The sequence below is a fragment of the Rattus rattus genome, chromosome 13 (assembly GCF_011064425.1).
Source record: "Rattus rattus isolate New Zealand chromosome 13, Rrattus_CSIRO_v1, whole genome shotgun sequence".
NCBI lineage: Eukaryota > Metazoa > Chordata > Mammalia > Rodentia > Muridae > Rattus > Rattus rattus.
In genome coordinates, this window is record NC_046166.1 from 12,069,784 (window position 1) to 12,090,904 (window position 21,121).

Below are 21,121 nucleotides of genomic sequence, written 5' to 3' on the forward strand. Positions count from 1 at the left end.
ATGTGCCTTCCTTCCGAAATGCTGTCACAGGAACACTGAGTACTATCCCTGAAGACACAGATCTCAGGTCGTAGCCACCATCCCTTATCACAAATGTGGCTGCCACTGACTGCCACTGACTGGAGTGGTCAGTCACTCCTGGATAGTCTCCTTACATGCATGGAGGTCACAGTGCCCCTAAAAACACTGCATTGAAAGGAACCCAACCACCTCAGGAACTTCACCCAACCAGAGAGCAGTTTGCACTTTTACTTCAAGATTTATGTATATGAGTACTCTGTCTTAATGCTGTTTCAGAGGAGGGCATCAGATCCCATTACAGAAGGTTGTGAGCCACCATGTGGTTTTTGGGGATTGAACTCAGGACCTTTGGAAGAGCAGTCAGTGCTCTTAACTGCTGAGCCATCTCTCCAGCCCCAATGGTGCATATCATTAATCCCAGCATTCAGCAGGCAGAGGCTGGGGATCTCTGAGTTGGAGATTTTAATCGGGTCTACACACTGAATTCAGACCAAGCCAGGCCAAAGAGTGAGACGCTTTTCTCAAAAAAAAAAGAAAAGAAAAGAAAAAGAAAAAAAGGAGCTTGTCGCAGGATGCTGGCTGGGGACTTGGGGTTCACTGCACCCCTCATCACATTCTTCACAGGGGGCGCCCTGGATCTAAATGCCTGGGCTGTGAGTTAAGTCTAGTCGCTGGGTGAGGACGGTTCTGGTGCAAACACTCCTGGTTTGCTGGACGAGTGCCACAGGGACTTAGGGTGTCACAGAAATCTGCCAAAGGGACCCCTGGCTCGCTGAGGCTCCACTACACTGACTGGGGTGAACTCCGGAGGCTAATCAGAAATGCGATGGCGGCTTCCGGGAGGGGCGTGGTCATCTCGAGGCGTGGCATAGGTGGGGCGGGGCAACACCACTAGGCCGGCAAAGGCAGGAAATCGGGGCTGGTCCCGGGCGGCTGCCCTGTCCCTATCTCGGCTCTGCGCGTTCCCCACCCCACCCCCTGCCCCAGGGCCTCGCCATGGACTCAACGGAGACAGGTACGGGGGTGGGAAGCAAGGGGGGCCTCCCATCACCGCTCCTCAGCTCCTAAAACAGGTAGCCCAATTTACCTGAGCTATGTGACAGCCGGGAAAGGAGTACTGGCAGGGAAAGGAACGAGGGGATCCCCGATCCCCTTGGAGACCCCCAAAGTGCTCAGTGCTCAGGACACCAGCCCTCGACCCTCAGATTGCACGGCAGAGCGGGCACCCCGGATGCCTGGGGGAAGGGGCCCAGGAAGGGGAAGTGGCCGCTTCTGCTTCTGATTGTACGATGGATGGGGGCAGGGTGTCATGGCCAGTATGCCTGCAGGTAGTCCCGAGGCATCAGGCCAAGGGGGCGGCGGCGGCAGAATTGTGACTAGAGCGGGGTTGTGTTTCCGGCTGTCTTTGTGTGTCGAGTGTCATTCAGTCCTGTCCCTCGTGGTTTCAGCCATCCTCGCGTGTGTTTATACGTAGGCTAAGTGCCTGTGTATCCCACGTGCGTTTCCATCTGTCTGGCCTGGGGTCCATGTGGCTCCATTGTCAACATTCATATGGTAGCTGCATCTGTTTCCTTCCTTTGCTTATGGGTCCTCCCCTGTGTGGTGTCTCTGTGGCTGTGAGCAGCCGCCTCTCTGATTTTGCCTGGATCCATCTGTGGGATCAGAAATGACCCCACCGAAGCTCACTCCCTCTCTTCCCTCTTAGACTCACTCACTTGTTTATGTGTGTGCTCGCTCTGTCTGTCTCTGTCTCTGTCTCTCTGTGTCTCTCTCTGTGTGTCTCTCTGTCTCTCTCTCCCTCTCCCTCTCCTTCTCCCTTTCTTTCTCCCTCTCCCTCTCTCTTTCCTTCCCACCTCTGCTTGAGAGTAGTTGAGGTACGTTCGGATTGCTTTGCCACTACTGTGGGTGGAGAGAGACACTGGTGGGCTCATGTTTTCTTATACTTCCCTCCCCCAGAGCTAACCCCAGCTCCTGAGGGCAGGAAGAGATACAGTGACATCTTCCAGAGCCTGGACAACCTCGAGATATCATTGGGGAACGTGTGAGTCTGAGCCTTGTGTCACCACGTTGGGCTGAGCTCCCTAATTATTTGGGTATCATGCTGCCCCACATCCAGACACCCTGACTTCCAACCTCCTGAGTCTAAGACAGGAGCCCCCCAAACACCTGGGCCCTTTGGCAGTCTAGATACACAGGTATTTGGGGTCTGTTTCAAAAGTGATCCTGAGACACACATGCAACCTCATGATCCCTTAAAAAGTGGTTAAAATAGCCATTAGCAGGAATTCTGTGAACCCCTAAATTGCCTATGGCCCTTCCAACCCTTTCTCAAGTCTTGTTTTTAGAAAAGGATCACCTCTAGGAATGGGTATGCAGCAGGTACGTGGCATTCGAAAGGCCCAGGATTTAGTCCTGCCTGTACCACAGAAGGGAGGGGTGAGGTTTGGTTGATAGGATGCTCATCTGGCATACACAAAGCCCTGGATTCCATCCATAGACTGCATAACCCAGCCTGGGTGGTGCTGCGTGAGCGTAACTCCAGCACTTAGCAAGTAGAGGCAGAGAAGCAGGCCAACACTGAGTTGAAGGCCAGCCTGCCAGGAGACAAGAGCTTCTGCTTCAAAGCAAACTACAGCCCCCCTGCCTCCCCTAAATCCTCAGGTCACACCTTCCAAATCATAGACAATGTCAGTCTCTTCCTTCTCCCTCAACTGTCCTAGGATCCCAGGACTTTTCCCCAACAAAGGACAGTCTGGACAGAAGTGGCTTCCTGACACTATTATCTTTCCCAACCCCCAGGACTTTCGATCCCCTGGCTGGAGACCTTGTACTCAGAGAAGACCTGGAGCCTGACAAGACTGACACAGCTGCCGTGGAGACTGAGGAGGTAGGGACAGGATCCGGGTGCTTGGTGAGTCAAGGCTGCTCGCTGTTCTGCTTGCTCCTCAGTGCTGTCTCTCTCTTATCTCAGAACAGTGAAGCCAGTTGGAGCAACCCCTCCCCAGAAGGCCCTGCACCCCTCACAGGTAGGGAAGGGTTTCAGACTGAGGGGGGGTGGGTAGTGAGGAGGCCATTCCTTCATCCAGACATCAAAGATTCCAGACGGGGTAGGGGGAGGGACCGACAGGGCAGAGCCCACAGTGGATCCACGCCCCTGCCCTAAAGAATTCCTAGTCTTGAGTAGAGAATTTGTGAATCATGACGCTTGCAGTGATTCCAAAGGGAGCTTTAGGGAGCCATGAAGGTGTGAAACAAAAGCCCTGGGTCTGGTCTCGGGGTTCAGTGAAGGCTTCCACAGGGGGACTGGGCTCAGGGCTTTCCCTATTTGTCCCAGAGGAAGAACTAGATTTACGACTTATCCGGACCAAGGGTGGTGTGGACGCTGCCTTGGAGTACGCCAAAGCATGGAGCCGCTATGCCAAGGAGCTACTGGCCTGGACAGACAAGAGAGCCAACTATGGTGAGGCTTCCTTCCGCCCAACCTCCGATGGCAGGCAGGATCCAAGCCCTAGCTGCCTGTAGACCGTTGTCTCTTCTCCCTCAGAGCTCGAATTTGCGAAGAATATCATGAAGATCGCCGAGGCTGGCAAGGGATCCATTCTCCAGCAGGTACCAGCCCTCCCCAGAGCCCATCCCCAGATCCTCCACCCCCAGTCCATGCGGTTCCTGAGCTAGCCCTGCCCTCCACCCCAGAGCCAAATGCCACTCCAGTACATCTACACCTTGTTCCTGGAGCATGACCACAGCTTGGGTGCCCTGGCCATAGACACCGTGGCCCAGCAGAAGAGAGACTACTACCAGGTAAGCCTCCACTCCTCTCCCTCGCCCAAGGCCACCTCAGGGAGCCTCACTGCAGTCTCACTCGGGAGGAAGCTGGAGCCCAGAGATGCTCAGGATATTGTCCAGTGTTCCTACACTGAGATTCAAGCCCAGCTTTCTGTGAGACTGCAAAACACACACAGAGAATGGTGCTTTCATTTGAGAAAGTCAGGGAAGATATTTCATTTGTGGGTGTATTAGGGAAGTCTCTGCCCGAAGAATTACATCCCCAGTCCTGAGTCTTAAAGTTCTTCAGCTTAGAAATACCAGTTTCACAGGGCATAGTGGTGCATGCCTTTATCCCAGCACTTGAGAAGCAGAGGTAGGTGGATCTCTGAGCTCGAGGCCAGCCTGGTCTACATGGTGAGTTCCAGGACAGCCTGAGGCCCTGTCTTGAACAAAGCCTAGTATGGAGGTACACACCTTTAATTCCAACATGGTGGAGCCTAGGAAGGTAAGAATCTCTGAGGTAGTGTCCAGCCAACATCATATAGTAAGACTTATCTTAAAAACAAACAAACAAACAAACAAAAAGATTGGTTTCAGGGAGAGCAAGATAGCTCAGAAGGTAAAGGTGCTTGTAGCTGGTCTTCGCTACATAGTAGGTTCTTCTTTTTCCCACCCTTGACTCCCAGAGCCCTTGCACCCCAACCCTGTTTTTTGCCCCTAACACTAGTTAGCAAAGAAAGAAGCATAGATGGGGAAGAGAGAGATACAGATCCCAGAAATTAATACAGATCCCAGAAAGAAATTATTTCTTTCCTTTTGCTTCTTCTTTGACCACAACTACTGACCAACCACGACCAACCCCTATTACAAGCAGCAACCACAAACCCCACTTTTTGGGGCACTAGCATTTATATACCATTGAAAAGTTCCCATAATTCCAAGCATCATACAGACGAAGAAACTATCTGCAGATGGCAAAACCACGTCTCTCCTAGAGCAGGAGGCAAATCAGAGTCAGCTGCTGGGACAGTTCGGCATCCTCACACCTGAGATTAAAATGAAAGCACATTCTTTTTTTTTTTTTTTTTTTTTTTGGAGCTGGGGACCGAACCCAGGGCCTTCCCTAGGCAAGCACTCTACCACTGAGCTAAATCCCCAGCCCCATGAAAGCACATTCTTATAATACTTCTGTGTTTCTTAAAGAAACCAAGATTCTAGAATCCTCACTCTAGGTGCTTGCTGCACAAGTCTGAAGACCTGAGTCCAATCCCTGAAATCTGCATAAAGATAGGAGAAAGCCAACTTTACAGTGCTGTCCTCTGAGCTCCACAGGCATGGCATGGCGTGAGTGCCCTCAGACATCAGCATAATAATAAGTAGATTTTTTTAAAAGGAAGTGCTGGAAATAGCACAGTAGTAGAATACTTAGCCAGCAAGGCCATGGGTTCAAATCCCCAGTAACAAAAAGAAAAAGGACCCATCGAGTTAGCTCATCCAGTGAAGGTCCTTGTCACCAAGCGTGGTGACCTGAGTTTGATCCCTGGAACGCACATGGAGGAAGGAGAGTCCTGTCCTCCACAGACGTGCCCCGGCATGAATGTCTCTCCAAAAATACACAAATACAAACTAAAGAAATAAAAACTTAAAAGGAAGCTAGAAAGACTTTGTGTTTGGGAGCACGTGCTGCTCTTGCAGAGGACCTGAGGTTTTGGTTCCTAGCACCCATGACGGGCAGTCTACAGCCACCTGTAACTCCAACTCCCTGGAGATCCGATGCGTCCTTCTGTCTTCCATGGGTACGCACACCGATGCGGGCACGCCTGTACACTATGCACAACTTAAAATAATAAAAAATTAAAACGTTTTACATTGAAAAAGTACACCAATAGGATTGTCAGGATGGGTGTTTCCTCGGGAATTAAAACCTCAGGATGTCTAGCTTCCTGACGGAAAGATGGGGCGATCACACAACTTTCTGCTCATGTACTTGGACTTAGGGTAGAAAAGGCCTGGTTAAAAAAAAAAAAAAAAAAAAAACAGATTCAGAAAGGGTTTTGGGTCTGGGGTATCTAAGGGGATCAGGCAGGAAGCAGAACAGATGGAGAGGCCTGCAACTGCTTTCCCTACCCATGCCCATCCCCACCCCACAGCCCCTGGCGGCCAAAAGGATGGAAATTGAGAAGTGGAGGAAGGAATTCAAGGAACAGTGGCTGAAGGAGCAGAAGCGCATGGTAAGGTCAGGCGCAGGTGGGCCCCGCGCGGAAGAATGGAGTCCTCTGCGGGCCACGGGCTCATGAACCTCTTATTGTTTCCAAGAGCGAGGCGGAGCAGGCACTGCGGCGCTCACAGCTCCAGTACATTCAACGCAGAGAGGACCTGAGGGCACGCACCCAGGGGTCCCCTGAGGACCCTCCTCTCCAGGCATCTCCTGGATCCAACAAGCAACAGGAGCGCAGACGGCGCTCCCGAGAGGAGGCACAGGCCAAGGTCGGAACACAGTACCAAGATTCCCTAATGTCTGGCTACTTCCCTCTCTCCAACTCCGGTCCGCTTAAGCCTTCTCTGTCTCGGTTTCCCCAGGCACATGAGGCGGAGGCTCTGTACCAGGCCTGTGTCCGGGAAGCCAATACGCGCCAGCAGGATCTGGAGACCACCAAGCGGCGGATAGTGTCGCATGTACGCAAGCTGGTGTTGCAAGGAGATGAAGTGCTTAGGCGGGTAAGGACCTCCTCCACAGTCACCAAGGTTCATTGTACTTGGGCACATCTGTTCCTAACTCAGCCCTGAGGCCCCGGGAGGCCATCTTTACTGCAGGTCCCATACACTGACAACCCAAACCTAGTCCTACAGCCTACCAGTGGCAGGCCCCGCCCTCAAACATTGGCTTTGCTCATTGGTAAGGGTTAGGTTCAGTCGGAATCTAGGTCAAATATCCATCCTTGCAGGTGACGTTGGGCCTGTTTGAGCTGCGAGGAGCGCAGGCAGAGCGAGGACCCCGCTCCTTCTCTGCTCTGGCTGAGTGCTGTGTGCCCTTTGAACCTGGTCAGCGCTACCAGGAGTTTGTGCGGTCACTGCAACCTGGGGCCCCACCACCGCCATCTCCCGCCTTCTGCTTCCAGGAGTTCGCGCCTGTGGTACACAGGTGAGCCCGAGGGCTGGGCTTGGAGTAAGCCCAGAAACCCCGTGCCAGGTTTTAATATATGAATATGCTATACTTTGATTATGGTCACTTCAGTTACCCTCTCGTCATGCTCCTACCCCAGCTAAACCCCTTACTTTCCTAACTAGTCTCCATTTACTTCAATGTTTTGGAGATGTTTGTTTGTTTGTTTGTTTGTTTGGGAGACAAGGTTTCTCTATATATCCCTGCTGTCCTGGAACTCGATCTGTAGACCAGGCTGGCCTCAAACTCAGAGAGATCCTCCTGCTACCTCTGCCTCCCAAGTGCTGGGATCAAAGGTGTGCACCGTGACTGCCTGACCCTGGGATATATTTGAAACAGGGTATCTTTAGGTGACCCTGGCTGTCCTGGAATTCGCTTAGTGTCTTTTTCTTTAAAGAATTATTTTGGCCCTGGGTTCGGTCCTCAGCTCCGGAAAAAAAAGAAAAAAAATATTTTTATTGACAAGTATGTGTGTATGCCACCTGTGTGCAGGTATTCTCAGAGGCCAGAAGAGGGGGGACGAGTTACAGGCAGTTGAGAGCCACCAATGTGTATTCTGGGAACTGAATTGTGGGTCCTGGAAGAGCAGCCATGAGCTCATAACCACGGAGCCACCTCTCCAGCCCCTCATGTGTTTGTTTGTTTGTTTGGTTTTAAATAACTCAATGACTTTCATTAGGGATGCTTACAGGATCCTGGGAAACTTTTGATGAGTTATCCCAGTCCTAGGATGGTGGGGCTAGGACACTTAAGAGACCAAGATGGTCCTGGACACCAGAGCTTTCAGACCTATATCCTTGGAGTTAGGACTCAGACCATACCCACTTGCTGTCACCAGGCCAATTCCTGGGGATCAAGCCTTCAACCCTCTCTTCTCCCAGTTTCCCTCAGGACACAAAAAAGAAGTTTTCAGGGCCTCTACCTACAAGGCTGGAGGAGGGTCCCTCTGAGCCTGGCCCTTGGGAGGTTGCCAGCTTAGGCAGCCAGGGTAAGTCCTTTGAGGTCTGGTGGGTAAGGGGCCTGGGCTTGGGCCAGCCTGATTGCCCTGTCCTTACACAGGGATCCCAGGCAGTGATGTGGACAGTGTAGGTGGTGGCAGTGAGTCCCGGTCCTTGGATTCTCCCACTTCCAGCCCAGGTGAGGGTAGGACGTGACCTTTCCCTACCACATACACACCTGTGCCCTTTTAACCTCCTACCCTCTGTCCTCCCAGCCAAGCACTGACCTTTAATCTCCAACCTATCTCTTGGCCTCTGATCTACCCCATACCCTGATCCTCAAGTGTGGATCCACTGACTGTCTTGGTTGGGATTTCCTCTAAAGCACCAGACAAAGGCCTGGCCCACTGCTAAACTATTAACCTCTGACCCCTGACCCTTCCTCTGGCAGTTTTTGAAAGCCCTGAAAACCAAATCAGTGTCCTTAGACCTTCATGACCACTATATCCTACCTCTGTGCTCCTCTGACCCCAGGTGCTGGCGCCCGCCGGCTGGTAAAGGCGTCATCCACGGGCACGGAGTCCTCAGATGACTTTGAGGAGCGAGACCCTGGTAAGGCTGGACATAGGTGGGCAGGCGGGCTTGCAGGGACAAGGGAGTAGCCTGATAGCCTTGACTCCTTTCTTGCAGATCTGGGGGATGGGATGGAGAATGGAACAGGCAGCCCCTTCAGGAAGTGGACACTGTCTACAGCCGCTCAAACCCACCGACTACGGCGACTGCGGGGCCCAGCCAAGTGCAGAGAATGTGAAGCCTTCATGGTCAGCGGGACAGAGTGTGAAGAGGTGTGGCCTAGACTAGGGACCTAATGACCTCTGCTCACTTTCACTAGACACACTGACCCAAGAGCCCTACGGCCTTTTTGCTCTAGGGCCTGCCTTTGTCTGAAGATCTCTCTCTCTCTCTGTGTCTCTCTCTGTCTCTCATTCTCTGTCTCTTGTTCTCTTGTTCTTTCTCTCTCTCTCGTTCTTTTTCTCTCTCGTTCTTTTTCTCTCTCTCTTTCATTCTCTCTCTCGTTCTCTCTTTCCTTCTCTCTCTGTCTCTCTCATTCTCTCTGTGTCTCTCTGTGTCTGTCTGTCTCTCTCTGTCTCTCTCTCTCTCTCCCCCTCCCTCTCTCCCCTCCCTCTCAACCTCAACCTCAGTGTTCATTTGTGTGTGTCTGTGATGTTGGTGTGGTACATTAGTGTCATGGCGTGTGTGAGTGTTAGAGGTTAGTTTAAAGGAGTCATTTCTTTCCTTCCTCCATGTGAGCCCTGGGAATCAAACTCAGGACGTCAGATTTGGCAGCAAACACCTTTACTCCCTGGCTTTCTTGATGCCCTCCTCATCCCCTGCTGACCTCCTGATAACTTTCTTGTCTTTTTGAACTCCTAACCCTGTGACCTCCCCCCTCCCCCAGTGCTTTTTGACCTGTCACAAGCGCTGCCTGGAGACCCTCCTCATCCTTTGTGGACACCAGCGGCTTCCAGCCCGGATGCCTCTCTTTGGGGTTGACTTCCTACAGCTCCCCAGAGATTTCCCTGAGGAGGTGCCCTTTGTGGTTACCAGATGCACAGCTGAGATAGAGCACCGTGCCCTGGGCTTGCAGGTAGGCGACATCCTCATTCCTGATTGACCCCACAAGTGACCTGTCCCCACCGGTGACCATATCACAAGCCAGGTATCCCTTACCCTGCAGGGTATCTATCGGGTCAGTGGGTCTCGGGTACGTGTGGAGCGCCTGTGCCAGGCCTTTGAGAATGGCCGAGCACTGGTAGAGCTGTCGGGGAACTCTCCTCATGATATCACCAGTGTCCTCAAGCGATTTCTTCAGGAGGTAGGTGGCTCCAGGCCAGAGGTAGTGGGCAGAGCCATGCAGCCTCTGGCTGAGGACCCTCAGCAGCCCACCCACACTCCTGTCCCCACCAGCTCACTGATCCCGTGGTCCCCTTCCACTTCTACGACGCCTTCATCTCTCTGGCAAAGACCCTGCATGCAGACCCTGGGGACGACCCTGGGACCCCCAGCCCCAGCCCTGAGATTATCCGCTCGCTGAAGACCCTCTTGGTGCAGCTGCCTGACTCTAACTACAGCACCCTGCGGCACCTGGTGGCCCATCTGTTCAGGTGTGCATGGGTCCCTAAGCTTTGAATCATGGCCCTCTTTCCCTGAACGTGTAACTGCTTACCTATGTGGTTCATATTAACCTCCAGCCTTTCATATTTCTTCTGAGCTGTGGATACCCACACCTAACCCCAACACTGTCCATGTGATTCCCTGGTTTCAAACAGTGACCAGAGACTATTTTCCTGTGGCCTGACCAAGTCACCAGTCTAGCTTACAGGTCCTACCCTTATCCTCCACTGAGGACAATGTTTCCAATTCCATGCCTGACTCTTCTCCCTACACATCCTCAGGGTGGCCGCTCGGTTTAAAGAAAACAAGATGTCTGCCAACAACTTGGGGATTGTATTTGGGCCTACATTGCTGCGGCCACCAGACGGACCAGGGGCCACCAGTGCCAGCCCTGTGGCCTGTCTACTGGACTCTGGTCACCAGGCTCAGCTTGTTGAGTTCCTCATTGTGCACTATGAGCAGATCTTCGGGATGGACGAGCTCCCCCTGACCTCTGAGCCCCTGACTCAAGACCCTGCCTTGGCTCCCGCACTCCTCGAATCCAGTCCCCAGCACCCAGCCTCACTCGTTGCCCAAGACTCACAGCCCCTGACCATAGCCTCAGATTCCAGCCCAGACCCCAAACAACACAGTGCCTTGGAGAAGTGTCCCGAGGTCACGCCTCCTGAGGTAGGAGCCGGCTTGCCCCACAGATGAGGGGAGAGCATTGTCTGTGTTTATTTTCCCTTCTTCTGCACAACTGGATATTGAATCCAGGGTTTGGTGTGCATTAGGAAGGAGTGTGGTGTGTGCTCACCACTACGTCACACCCTCAGCGCTCTCTTTAAGTTTCTTTTGGATTTTTAAGAACATTTATTTAGAGAGTATGCAGGCACATATCACAGCATGAGTGTGAAGGCCAGACGACGGCCTGCCCTTTCACCCTCTGGATCCTGGGGGCCGAATCCAGGACCAGACCAGATTTCCTTTATTACACTATTTTATGTATTGTGTGTGGGAGGGGAGAGTCATGTGGAGGTCAGAGACTTGTGTGAGAGTAGTTTTCCTTCTTCCCTGTTGGCCAAGCTTCCTGGGAGATGCCTGCCCAGCCTTTTTTTTTTTTTTTTTTTTTTTAAATCTTGGAGCAGAGTCTCTGTACATTGCCAGATTGGCCTTGAATTCACTCTGTAAGCAAGAATGACTTTGAATTTAGTGACCATCCTGCCTCGACCTATTAAATAGCTGGGATGACACATGTGTCCTCTTTTTTTTTTTAATGTACATTGGTGGTTTTCCTGCACATGTGTCGGCCGAGGGTATCAGATCCCCTGGAACTGGAGTTATAGTTTTGAGCTGCCATGTGGGTGCTGGGAATTGAACCCCTGTCCTCTAGAGGAGTAGCCACTGTTCTTAACCACTGAGCGTCTTTCCGCCCTGACTTACTGACTCACTTGCCTGTTGATTCTGCTGTTTTATCTGACTTTGAGATAGGGTCTTTCTCTGTGATCTTCCTGCCTCGGTGCTGTGAGTGCAGTCGGGTGGGCACCTCCTTTCTGAGCATCTTCTTTTCTCTTCAAAACTTACTTGTGAGGGTAGGCATGGTGATGACTTTAATCCCAGCCCTTGAGAGGCAGAGGCAGAGGCAGAGGCAGAGGCAGGTGGATCTCCAGGAGTTCAAAGCCTGTCTGGTCTACAGAGTGAGTTCCAGGACAGCCTGGGGCTACACAGAGAAAGCCTGTCTTGAAAGAAATGCATTTGTGCTTAGTCGTGGGGATGCATAGGCGCCGTGGCGTCGTGGAGGTCAGAGGACATTTTCAGAACCAGCTCTCTCTTCCGCTGTGCTGCACACGCCAGGCTGGCTGACCCTGAGGTGTCTGAGTCTCCCGAGGGCTTCCCATCCTACCATAGAAGAACTATGGTTACCCCCCAAACCCCAGTGGGAGGGGGCACACAGGCATAGGTGTGGGGGTCAGAAGACAATAGCAGGCGTCAGTTCTCTCTGTGTGCCCTGTACAGTGTGGACACCAAACTGCCATTGCCAAGGTCAGTGGCGACTTCCTTGACCCACTGAGCCATTTTCCTGAATGTGGACTTGTGCTGGCTGTGGGGATAAACTCGGGAGTAGAATAAACAGCTGGGCCGACTCGGCACCCATTGTTGGAAGTACCAGGCCTTGCAGGTACATGAGTGAGCTTGATAGATATCAAAGACCTCTCTCCTTTGGTGTCTGAATCAGAGAGGGAAAGGACCAGAAATAAGCATGAAATTGGGCACATGCGACATTGTGAGGGCCCTGGTGTGGGAGCCATCTGCAGCCCTGTCTTGTACCGAGTGGGTAAGAACAGCAGGAAGGAATCAAGAACCAAATGAAACTCAGAGGCAAAGTGCTTGGCTAGCATGCGGGAGGCTTTGGGTTTGGTTCTCGGCACCAGAAAAGACGGTGTGGCTCTGATGGTTCCCCTGAGCAAAGGTGAGCACTGGCTACGTACAGCTCAGGTATTGAGGCAGGACCAACCACTCAATGAACTTGAAACTGAACTGCCATGCCAAAGAGCTCCCAGGACCCCGTCTCCATCCCACAAGCACTCCCAGGCATGCTTCGCAGTTTACAAGGATGCTAGAAATTCCAGACATGGGTTCTCATGCTTCCACAGCGAATCCTCTTAATTCTCTGAGCTTCCTCCAGAAATCCCTAAACAGGCCCTTTACTATGGGGGTCACATTCTGGGTTTTTTCCTGCAGCTTACGACTCTGCAGAGCAACCGAAAGGAGGAGGAGGTGGAAGACACCAGAGATGGGGCGGGGGATGGTGAGTAGACTGGGGAACCCTCACTTCACCTCCGTCTCAGGGTTGCTCGGCTGATGCTTGTCCTTGGGGGTACATCCAGGGAACTTGGGGATGTTTAATACTTACCACTCCACAGGGTCCAGCCACTCCCCCGAGGACTTGCTCCTGGTAGCACAATCCCGGGGCCACTTCAGCCGCCAGCCAGTGAAGTATTCCCGGGGAGGTGTGCGGCCAGTTACTCATCAGCTCTCCAGCCTGGCTCTGGTGGCCTCCAAGCTGTGTGAGGAGACTCCTATCACTGTCTCAGCAGTGCACCGAGGTAGTTTGAGGGCACGAGGCCTGGGCCCTGCTGCTGCCTCCCCTGAAGGCGGCACCCTGCGCCGGAACCCTCTGCCCAAGCACTTTGAGATCACCCAGGAGACAGCCCGGCTACTCTCCAAGCTGGACAGTGAGGCTGTGTCCAGAGCCTCCTGTTGTGCTGACCCAGAGCCCGAGGAGTCTGAGGAGCACCTCTGACCACCCACCAGCCTGAGGGACCGAGGACTGAATTGATGGTCCTATATGTCTCCCTACCTGACCCAACCTGGTGACCAAACCAATTCCATGGGGTGTGGGGAGAGATGGGGTTACCGAGAGTTCAGGTAATGAAGATTACATGCCTATGGGAGTCCTGAAACACTTGGTTGAAGTGTCCCAACATCTCCCTGCCAGAGGAGATTTAAACAAGCAAGGCAACACAGGCGACTGGGGTCAAGACTCAATGGTCAATTCAGGTCAGTAGATCCTTCAGGTCTACCTCAGTCTCTGACGTCGAGACAGGCGTCTGACTATTTCAGTCATAATGGCTCCTGGTCCTGCTACCACTTGCCTCCTTGGCAGACTCCAATTCAGCCCTGTCACCTTTATTTACTCCTTCCTTTTGTTTGTTTGTTTGTTTGTTTGTTTGTTTTGAGCCAAGGTCTCTTTCTGTAGCTCTGGCTGGTCTGGAGCTCCCTTTGCAAACCACAAATCCTCTGCCTCCCAAGTGCTGGCCAAGTCTGTGTTCTTACAACCTCCAAATAAAACCCTCTTCCTGCAGCGGGCAGGACGGCCGAGCACAATGGTGCTTGCTGTACAGCCTCGTAGACCTTCCTTGGATCTCCCAGACACGCTTAGTGGAGAGAATCCATTCCTGCAAATTGTCTGACCTATGCACATGCACACAAAAAAATAAATTTTTAATTAAAAAAATCTGCTGGGTAGTGGTGCCACACACCTTTATTTAAATCTAGCACTCAGGAGGTAGAGGCAGGAGGATCTCTTGAGTTTGAGTCCAGACAGGTCTACAGACTAAGTTCCAGGACAGCCAGGGCTACACAGAGACACCCTGTCTTGGGAAGCAAAATAAAGTAAGATAAATCTTGTGTGTTCTTGCACATTCGTCTTTGTGCTGGAAGGCTGACAAGTCACCAGTAAGAGCAGTGTCCTTTACCCCTTTATTACCAGCCAGATGAAGGAACAAGACTTCTAAAACACACCCTGCGAAACCTACCGGCAATTAGTGTAGGGCCTGGAGCTCGAGATGAGTCAGTCACTCAGGCCCTGCCAGAGCTGTGTCCCTGATCCGGTTCTACACAATCAAATAAAACTCGGTGCAGATAATCGGGACAATGGGGCTGTGTGCTGCAGACCGGGGGAGGTCAGGGGAGGAGGCTGCAGGCCTGAGCCAGCGGTAGGGTGGGGCGAGACCACGGGAAGCAGGGTAGCTCGGCAGCGGCGGGGCGAGGGTCCAGCGGGGAGATTGACCACGGCAGAGTGGGGCGGGGTTTGCAGCTCGGTATAGGATTGGACAGAAACGGGGGCGACCGCAGAGGCCCCCCGCTGTGGATCTTTCCGACTGCTAGGTGGCTCAGCCCCAAAGGCGGGAAAGGGCAAGCACGTGAGGTGAACGATGGACAGAGTGGAAAGGGTGCCCCACGTGGGTTGTAGGGAGGAGGTGGAACGGTCACAGTTTCAGGAGACTATACTTCCGACGTGGGGGTGGGACTCTCCTGGGGGCGGAACACCCCCAAGGGCCAAGAGCTAGGGCAGGTGGGGGCGTGGCCTCGAGGCCCCGCCCCTCCCGCCTCTTCGGTCGGGGGCTCCAGGCACACGGGACGCCGCTGCGCAACCGCTGGGTTGCAGGGCCATGGGTCTCAGTCCTGCCTCGACCCACCGCGAGCCCGCCCAATCTGCCGCTTGACTGGAGGCCCAGGTAAGACGAACACCAACCGGTTAAGGGTGGGTGCAGGCGGCCGAAGAAAGCGAGGCGCGCCCTTCTCCACAATCCTCCTAGCCCAGGGTTGTCTGTAATACCCTCTTTTGTCCTGGAGGCCTCCTTGGCCTTCGGTCTCACCCAGGAATGGACTGCTTTCAGAGCTCTTGCGAGGAATCTTGCCTATACCTTAACTTCTGGGCGGTCTCTCAGTCTACTCTGATCGCGCGAACTCCCCTCCGTGCCTTGGCACTGTCCTCGGGTGTTGACCACGGACCTCGCTCTGGTGTGCACACGCACCCTGGCCTCTGCACTGTGCAAGGACTCTGGCACCAGTTTGATCTTAAGGCTACCCTGCAGCTCACGCCGCCTTTGTGCTACCCCAGCCAACCCACCCACACCCATCGGAAACCACAGGTGTCCAACCCGGTCACCGATTAATGGCACGTGGCACTGAGTTGCAATGTGGATGCATTTGCTCTGGGTTCTTAAGAGTTTAAAGGGGAAAAGAAAAAACCGATCGGAGAACCTTTTTTAATTGTTACAGCCCCATTCTGCAGAGGCTAGCGGATCTCTATGATTTTGAGGCCAGCCTGGTCTCGCAGCAAGTTCTAGGCCAGTTGGGATGCATCGGGAGACCCTGCTTTCCGAGTAGATAAACAGATCTTGCTCTTTTAAGGTCACTTTGGCCCTCACCACAGACTTCTTGTGCAGAGGGCCTCTGAGTCTGTAAGTTGCACTCACCCAGTCTTGATTCAAGTCTCTGGCCACTGCTTTGTTCAACCGTCCTTCCATCAGGGGCCACCTGCACTGATCCGTCTTTCTGTATCTACAGGTGGCCACCATGGGCCAGTGCTACTACAATGAGACCATCGGCTTTTTCTATAATAACAGCGGCAAGGAGCTCAGCCTTCACTGGCGCCCCAAAGATGTGGTGGTGGTGGCCCTGGGGCTGACAGTCAGTGTGCTGGTATTGCTGACCAACCTGCTGGTTATTGCAGCCATTGCCTCCAACCGACGCTTCCACCAGCCCATATACTACCTGCTTGGCAACTTGGCTGCAGCTGACCTCTTTGCTGGCATGGCCTACCTCTTCCTCATGTTCCATACTGGCCCCCGCACCGCCAGGCTCTCCATCAAAGGCTGGTTCCTGCGACAGGGCCTGCTGGACACCAGCCTCACGGCATCGGTGGCCACGTTGCTGGCCATTGCTGTGGAACGGCACCGCAGTGTGATGGCTGTGCAGCTGCACAGCCGCTTGCCCCGGGGCCGTGTGGTCACACTCATCGTGGGAGTGTGGGTGGCTGCGCTGGGTCTGGGGTTGCTGCCTGCACACTTCTGGCACTGCCTCTGTGACTTGGACAGCTGCTCACGAATGGTGCCCCTGTTCAGCCGCTCCTACCTGGCTGTGTGGGCCCTATCCAGCCTGCTTGTCTTCCTACTCATGGTAGCCGTCTACACACGAATTTTCTTCTATGTGCGCAGACGGGTGGAACGCATGGCGGAGCACGTCAGCTGCCATCCCCGCTACCGAGAGACAATGCTCAGCCTAGTCAAGACGGTTGTCATCATTCTGGGTGAGTGGGTGCTCTGACAACAGCTTTAGGACCCCCGGGGACCTGAAAAGGTGACCCGAGGTAGCAGTAGGGAGGGGATGTTTCACGGGGAGATGACTAGGAGAAGACAACAAAAGATGTAATTGTGGCATTGAACCAAGCGTTGATTCCAAAGAGGAAAAGATGTCTTGTGGCCAAGCCTGCCCAGGAGGAAAGGCTGCCCTTCAATTTTCATTTGTTTCTCAAAGGAAACCATTTAGTGGTCTTTTTTGTGTGATTGATTGTGTTTGAGGCCCAGAGTCACGTAGCCCAGCTGGCTGCTTGACCTTGGATTCCCGACTCCTTGCCTTTGTCTCTCCAGGGCTAGGATGGGCTGGGCTAGCATTTGGGCAAGCATTTGGCCACACAATTGCCATCCTCAGCCCAGGATGCTTTTGTTTTCTTGGTTTGTTTTGCTTTGCTTTGTTGCGAGATAGGGTCTCTATGTAGCCCTGGTTGTCTTGGAACTAGTTCTGTAGACCAGGCTAACCTTGGACTCAGAATGATCTGCCTGCCTCTCCCTCCCAAATGCTAGTTTTAAAGCTGTGGGTCACTACGTCCGCAGCCTTTCTTTTTTTTTTTTTTTTTTTTTTTTTCTTTTTTTTTGGAGCTGGGGACCGAACCCCAGGGCCTTTGCGCTTCCAGGTGGCGCTCTACCACTGAGCTAAATCCCCAGCCCCTCTTTCTTGAGATTTATTTTTATTTGTGCATGTGTGTCTGTGTGACTGTGACATCGTGTCTCGGATTGTGCAAATGCGTGCAGGTGCATGTGGAGGCTAGAGGCATCCTGGGCCCTTGGAGCTGAAATCCCAAGCAGTCTTGAGCTGCCTGATGACAGGTGTTAGGGATGAGACTGTGATACCCGCTCCTAACCATCGAGCCGTCTCTCTCCAGCCCTGGTTGTTATTTTTATTTGGCTTTCTTTTGAGGTTGGGTGCCACTATATAGTCCAGGCTGGCTTGGAGCTCACTCAGTAGACAGGCTGGTCTGAAACTCACACAGATCCATGCCTCTGTCCCCCCACCCCCACCCCCAGTGCTGGGATTAAAAGTAACGGGCTTTTGGGTTTGTTTGTTTTTTTTTTTTTCCAGAGCTGGGGACCGAACCCAGGGCCTTGCGCTTGCTAGGCAAGTGCTCTACCACTGAGCCAAATCCCCAACCCCTTGGGTTTGGTTTTTTTTTTTTTTTTTTTTTCTTTTTTATTTTTGGAGCTGGGGACCGAACCCAGGGCCTTGCGCTCGCTAGGCAAGCGCTCTACCGCTGAGCTAAATCCCCAACCCCGGGTTTGGTTTTTTATTGCAGGGTTTTATGAAGTTCAGGTGGACCTCAAACCCTCTCTGTGGCTGAGGCAGGCCTTGAAACCCCCTGATCTTCCTCTTTCTATTTCCCTCGGTTGATGGGGTGGGTGTCACTGCACCTGGCCCCCCCTTTGGGGTTTGTTTATTTGGGGGACTAGAAAGATGGCTGGGTGATTAAGAGTACTTCCTGTTCTCCCTGAGGACCCGAGTTTAATTCCCATTACCCACATTAGGCTGCTCATAACCACCAGCAGCTCCTGGGGCTCTGATGCCTTTTTATACCCTCCAGAGCAGCAGCCCCGAGCGTGTGGCCTCCGCCCACACACGCGTAAATAAGATAAACCCCTTTGTGATTTATTTAGTGGGTGTGTGTGCACACCCTACAATTCACTGGGGACCATTTCTGGGAATCAGTTTTCTCCTTACTCTGTGTGGGCCCTTGGAATTGAATGTGGGTCCTCAGTCCCTCTGCGGGGCTTTAGTAAGGGGTAGTGTGGTTACTTTGGCTTTGGGGAAACAGGAGAACACTATTCCCATCCAAAATTGATTCTCCCCAGTGGTACCTGCCCCACTCCTCACCCCACTCTGTAACCAGCTCATCCCGTGATGAATTGTTGTCCTGTCCCCTTAGTAAACAAATCTAGAGAAGGCTCCAGGGTCCTGGGATTCTTTTTTCTTTTTCTTTTTTTTTTTTTTTTTTTTTTTTTTTTTTTTCCCGGAGCTCCAGAACCAGGGCCTTAGGAAAGGTGTCATGCCACTGAGCCAAAATCCCCAACCCTGGTCCTGGGATTCTTTGCTCCAGCAAACCAGCTAGGCAAACTAGAAAGGTGTCTGTCTCCCTTAGCAGGTCTACTCATACGGGGAGCTTGTGTGGTTTGTGCCACTCAGTTGGTCACTGCCTGAGCACAGAGCTGTTTAAGGAGGTGCCCTGGTGGCTCACATAGTCAACCCCCACCCCCACCCCACTAACCTGCCTTTGTCCTGCAGGGGCATTTGTGGTGTGCTGGACACCGGGCCAGGTGGTGCTGCTCTTGGACGGTCTGGACTGTAAATCCTGCAACGTTCTGGCTGTGGAGAAGTACTTCCTGCTCCTGGCCGAGGCCAACTCCCTGGTCAACGCGGTGGTGTACTCGTGCCGAGACGCTGAGATGCGCCGTACCTTCCGCCGCCTTCTCTGTTGCACATGTCTCCGCTGGTCGCACCACAAGTCTGCCCGTTATTCATCGTCTGCCCGGACGGGTGCCAGCACCCGGATCATGCTTCCCGAGAATGGCCACCCACTGATGGACTCCACCCTTTAGTACCTTGGACCGAGGCAGGAGGCAGGAGCTTCAGCGGCAGCCCACGGCCACTCACAGAGCCCCTGAGTCAAGCCCGCCCAGCAGATGCATGGCTCTGCCTCAGGACACAGGGATTCGGGGACATCTCCATGCACCTGGGGAGAGCATCCAAATGGGACTTGGCAATCCGGCTCTCAATCATCTCAGGTTTTAGGGTTTTTAACAGACATTTTCATATTTTTACTGTACATCTCTGGCACGTCTGTGGACTGCTGCTTCCTCCGTGGTGCTGTAGCTGTTGGGATAGAAGAGGTGAGAGCTGTCTCAGGTTAATACCACCCACTGTTACAGGGTAGACTGAAGGCTACTGTCTTCCTGAGGCTACTGCCTTCCTGAGGCTACTGCCTTCCTGAGGCTACTGCCTTCCTGAGGCTACTTTCTGTTGTTCTGTTTTGCTTTTGAGACAGGATCTCATATAGCCTATGCTGGCCTTGAATTCACTGTGTAACTGAGGATGGCCTTGAACTCTTGATGGTCCAGACTCCACTCTCAAGTGCTGTACGGAAGCTGATTGCTCAGAAGCACTGAGCAACCTGAGGGCTCACCTGCCTCCCCTTAGTGCGAGGGACCCGCAATACAGAGCAAGCCTTTCCACTCTGAGGTACAGACCTGGGTTTTGGTTCAGTTTGGTTTGTTTTTGTTTTTCTGCTGGTTGGTTGGTGTTTTGCCATTAATTCAATCAGTCTGTCCCAGGGTCCTGGAATTATCTATTATGACTCAGGGCTGCCAAGAATCCTTCAACATGGAATCCCGTGGCCTAGGCTAGCCTTGAACTTGCTGTATAGATAGGCAGGTCTTGAAATCCATTGTCCTGCCTCAGAGTCCTGTATGTCTCTTCCTGGAGTGTTACAAATATTCCTTCCTTTTTGCTTCTGTCCTTCCTCCAACTGTCCTATCTCCTTCTCAAAGAACCTAGGTGGATTTCCTGTTTGTGTAATCCTGCTTTTCCTTCTGCCTGCCCCCCAAACCCCCTTGTTTTTCGACTCAGAATGTCACACTGTACCCAGTCCATCCTAGAACTTACCATGCAGCTCAGGATAACTTCAGAGTCTTAGCTGTCTTCCTGCCCTGGCTCCCTGGGTACTGGGATGACAAGCTGTATCGAGACGTGGCCTGTGTCTGACTGTACAGCGTGGAAAAGCATAGATATGCCAGGAGGGACCAGGAAACTCCATGAGAAAGGGGCTTGAGTGGAGCCTAGAATTAAGTCACAAGCTTACCTGGACTTTCGCCTTCTGAGTCCCCTGAGACCTCAGATATGCCAGGCCTGAGGTCAGCCCCCTCCCTGCCTAGGAAGCCTCCTGTCAGGCAGCGTGAGCCGCTGTGAACTTGGTTCCCTGCTCCCTCTCACCAGAGAGGAGTCAGGGTTATGCTCTCACCTCGGATTCCCATGCCGAATAGCAGCAGGAATTTGAACCTCTGTCTTATCTGAGGCCAAATTCTTAAGGCATTAAAGCATCCATTTCTAAAGAACTGAAAACGCTTGTCTTTCTACAGTAAATGTTCTGGCTTTTCCCACTGCCGGGACCCTGCACACTCTAGGCTCGTTCCCCAGCACAGATCTTCTGTCCTGCGAACCGTGTCCAAAAGGAAAAAACAACAGAAAACTGAACTCTTCTGACCCTTCCACTAGATTGTAGTGGGCCTTCGCTTTTTTTGCTGTTTTTTTTTTTTTTCTCATCCTTAATCCTCTGGTTTCACCCCGTCACTGGAAAGATAAAGAAAGAGGGGAAAGGATATTGAGATCTTTGAATCTAATTTCTTTCTTCCTGTTTCTTCTTTGAGCACAGCCTCCTGACAAACCGCAGCCAAGCTCCCCACTC

The 21,121-nt window shown here is 52.7% G+C and overlaps 2 protein-coding genes across 2 annotated transcripts; both read left to right on the forward strand.

The window, feature by feature from the left end:
• The first annotated feature begins 886 nt into the window (after positions 1–886).
• Gmip (GEM interacting protein) lies at positions 887–14,062 on the forward strand. Its single transcript, XM_032919096.1, has 21 exons — positions 887–1,036; positions 1,978–2,062; positions 2,821–2,908; positions 2,993–3,047; positions 3,356–3,481; positions 3,566–3,630; positions 3,715–3,822; positions 5,940–6,020; positions 6,106–6,276; positions 6,370–6,507; positions 6,735–6,931; positions 7,834–7,940; positions 8,012–8,089; positions 8,425–8,502; positions 8,581–8,735; positions 9,350–9,538; positions 9,629–9,766; positions 9,859–10,055; positions 10,347–10,734; positions 12,787–12,853; positions 12,969–14,062. Exons 1-21 carry the CDS (start codon positions 1,018–1,020, stop codon positions 13,346–13,348), a joined length of 2,910 nt encoding a protein of 969 aa, XP_032774987.1. The 5' UTR covers positions 887–1,017; the 3' UTR covers positions 13,349–14,062.
• An 876-nt stretch (positions 14,063–14,938) lies between these two features.
• Lpar2 (lysophosphatidic acid receptor 2) lies at positions 14,939–19,884 on the forward strand. Its single transcript, XM_032919345.1, has 3 exons — positions 14,939–15,065; positions 15,901–16,642; positions 18,946–19,884. The coding sequence occupies exons 2-3, from the start codon at positions 15,910–15,912 to the stop codon at positions 19,257–19,259; spliced, it is 1,047 nt and encodes a 348-aa protein (XP_032775236.1). The 5' UTR covers positions 14,939–15,065; positions 15,901–15,909; the 3' UTR covers positions 19,260–19,884.
• Positions 19,885–21,121: the final 1,237 nt, after the last annotated feature.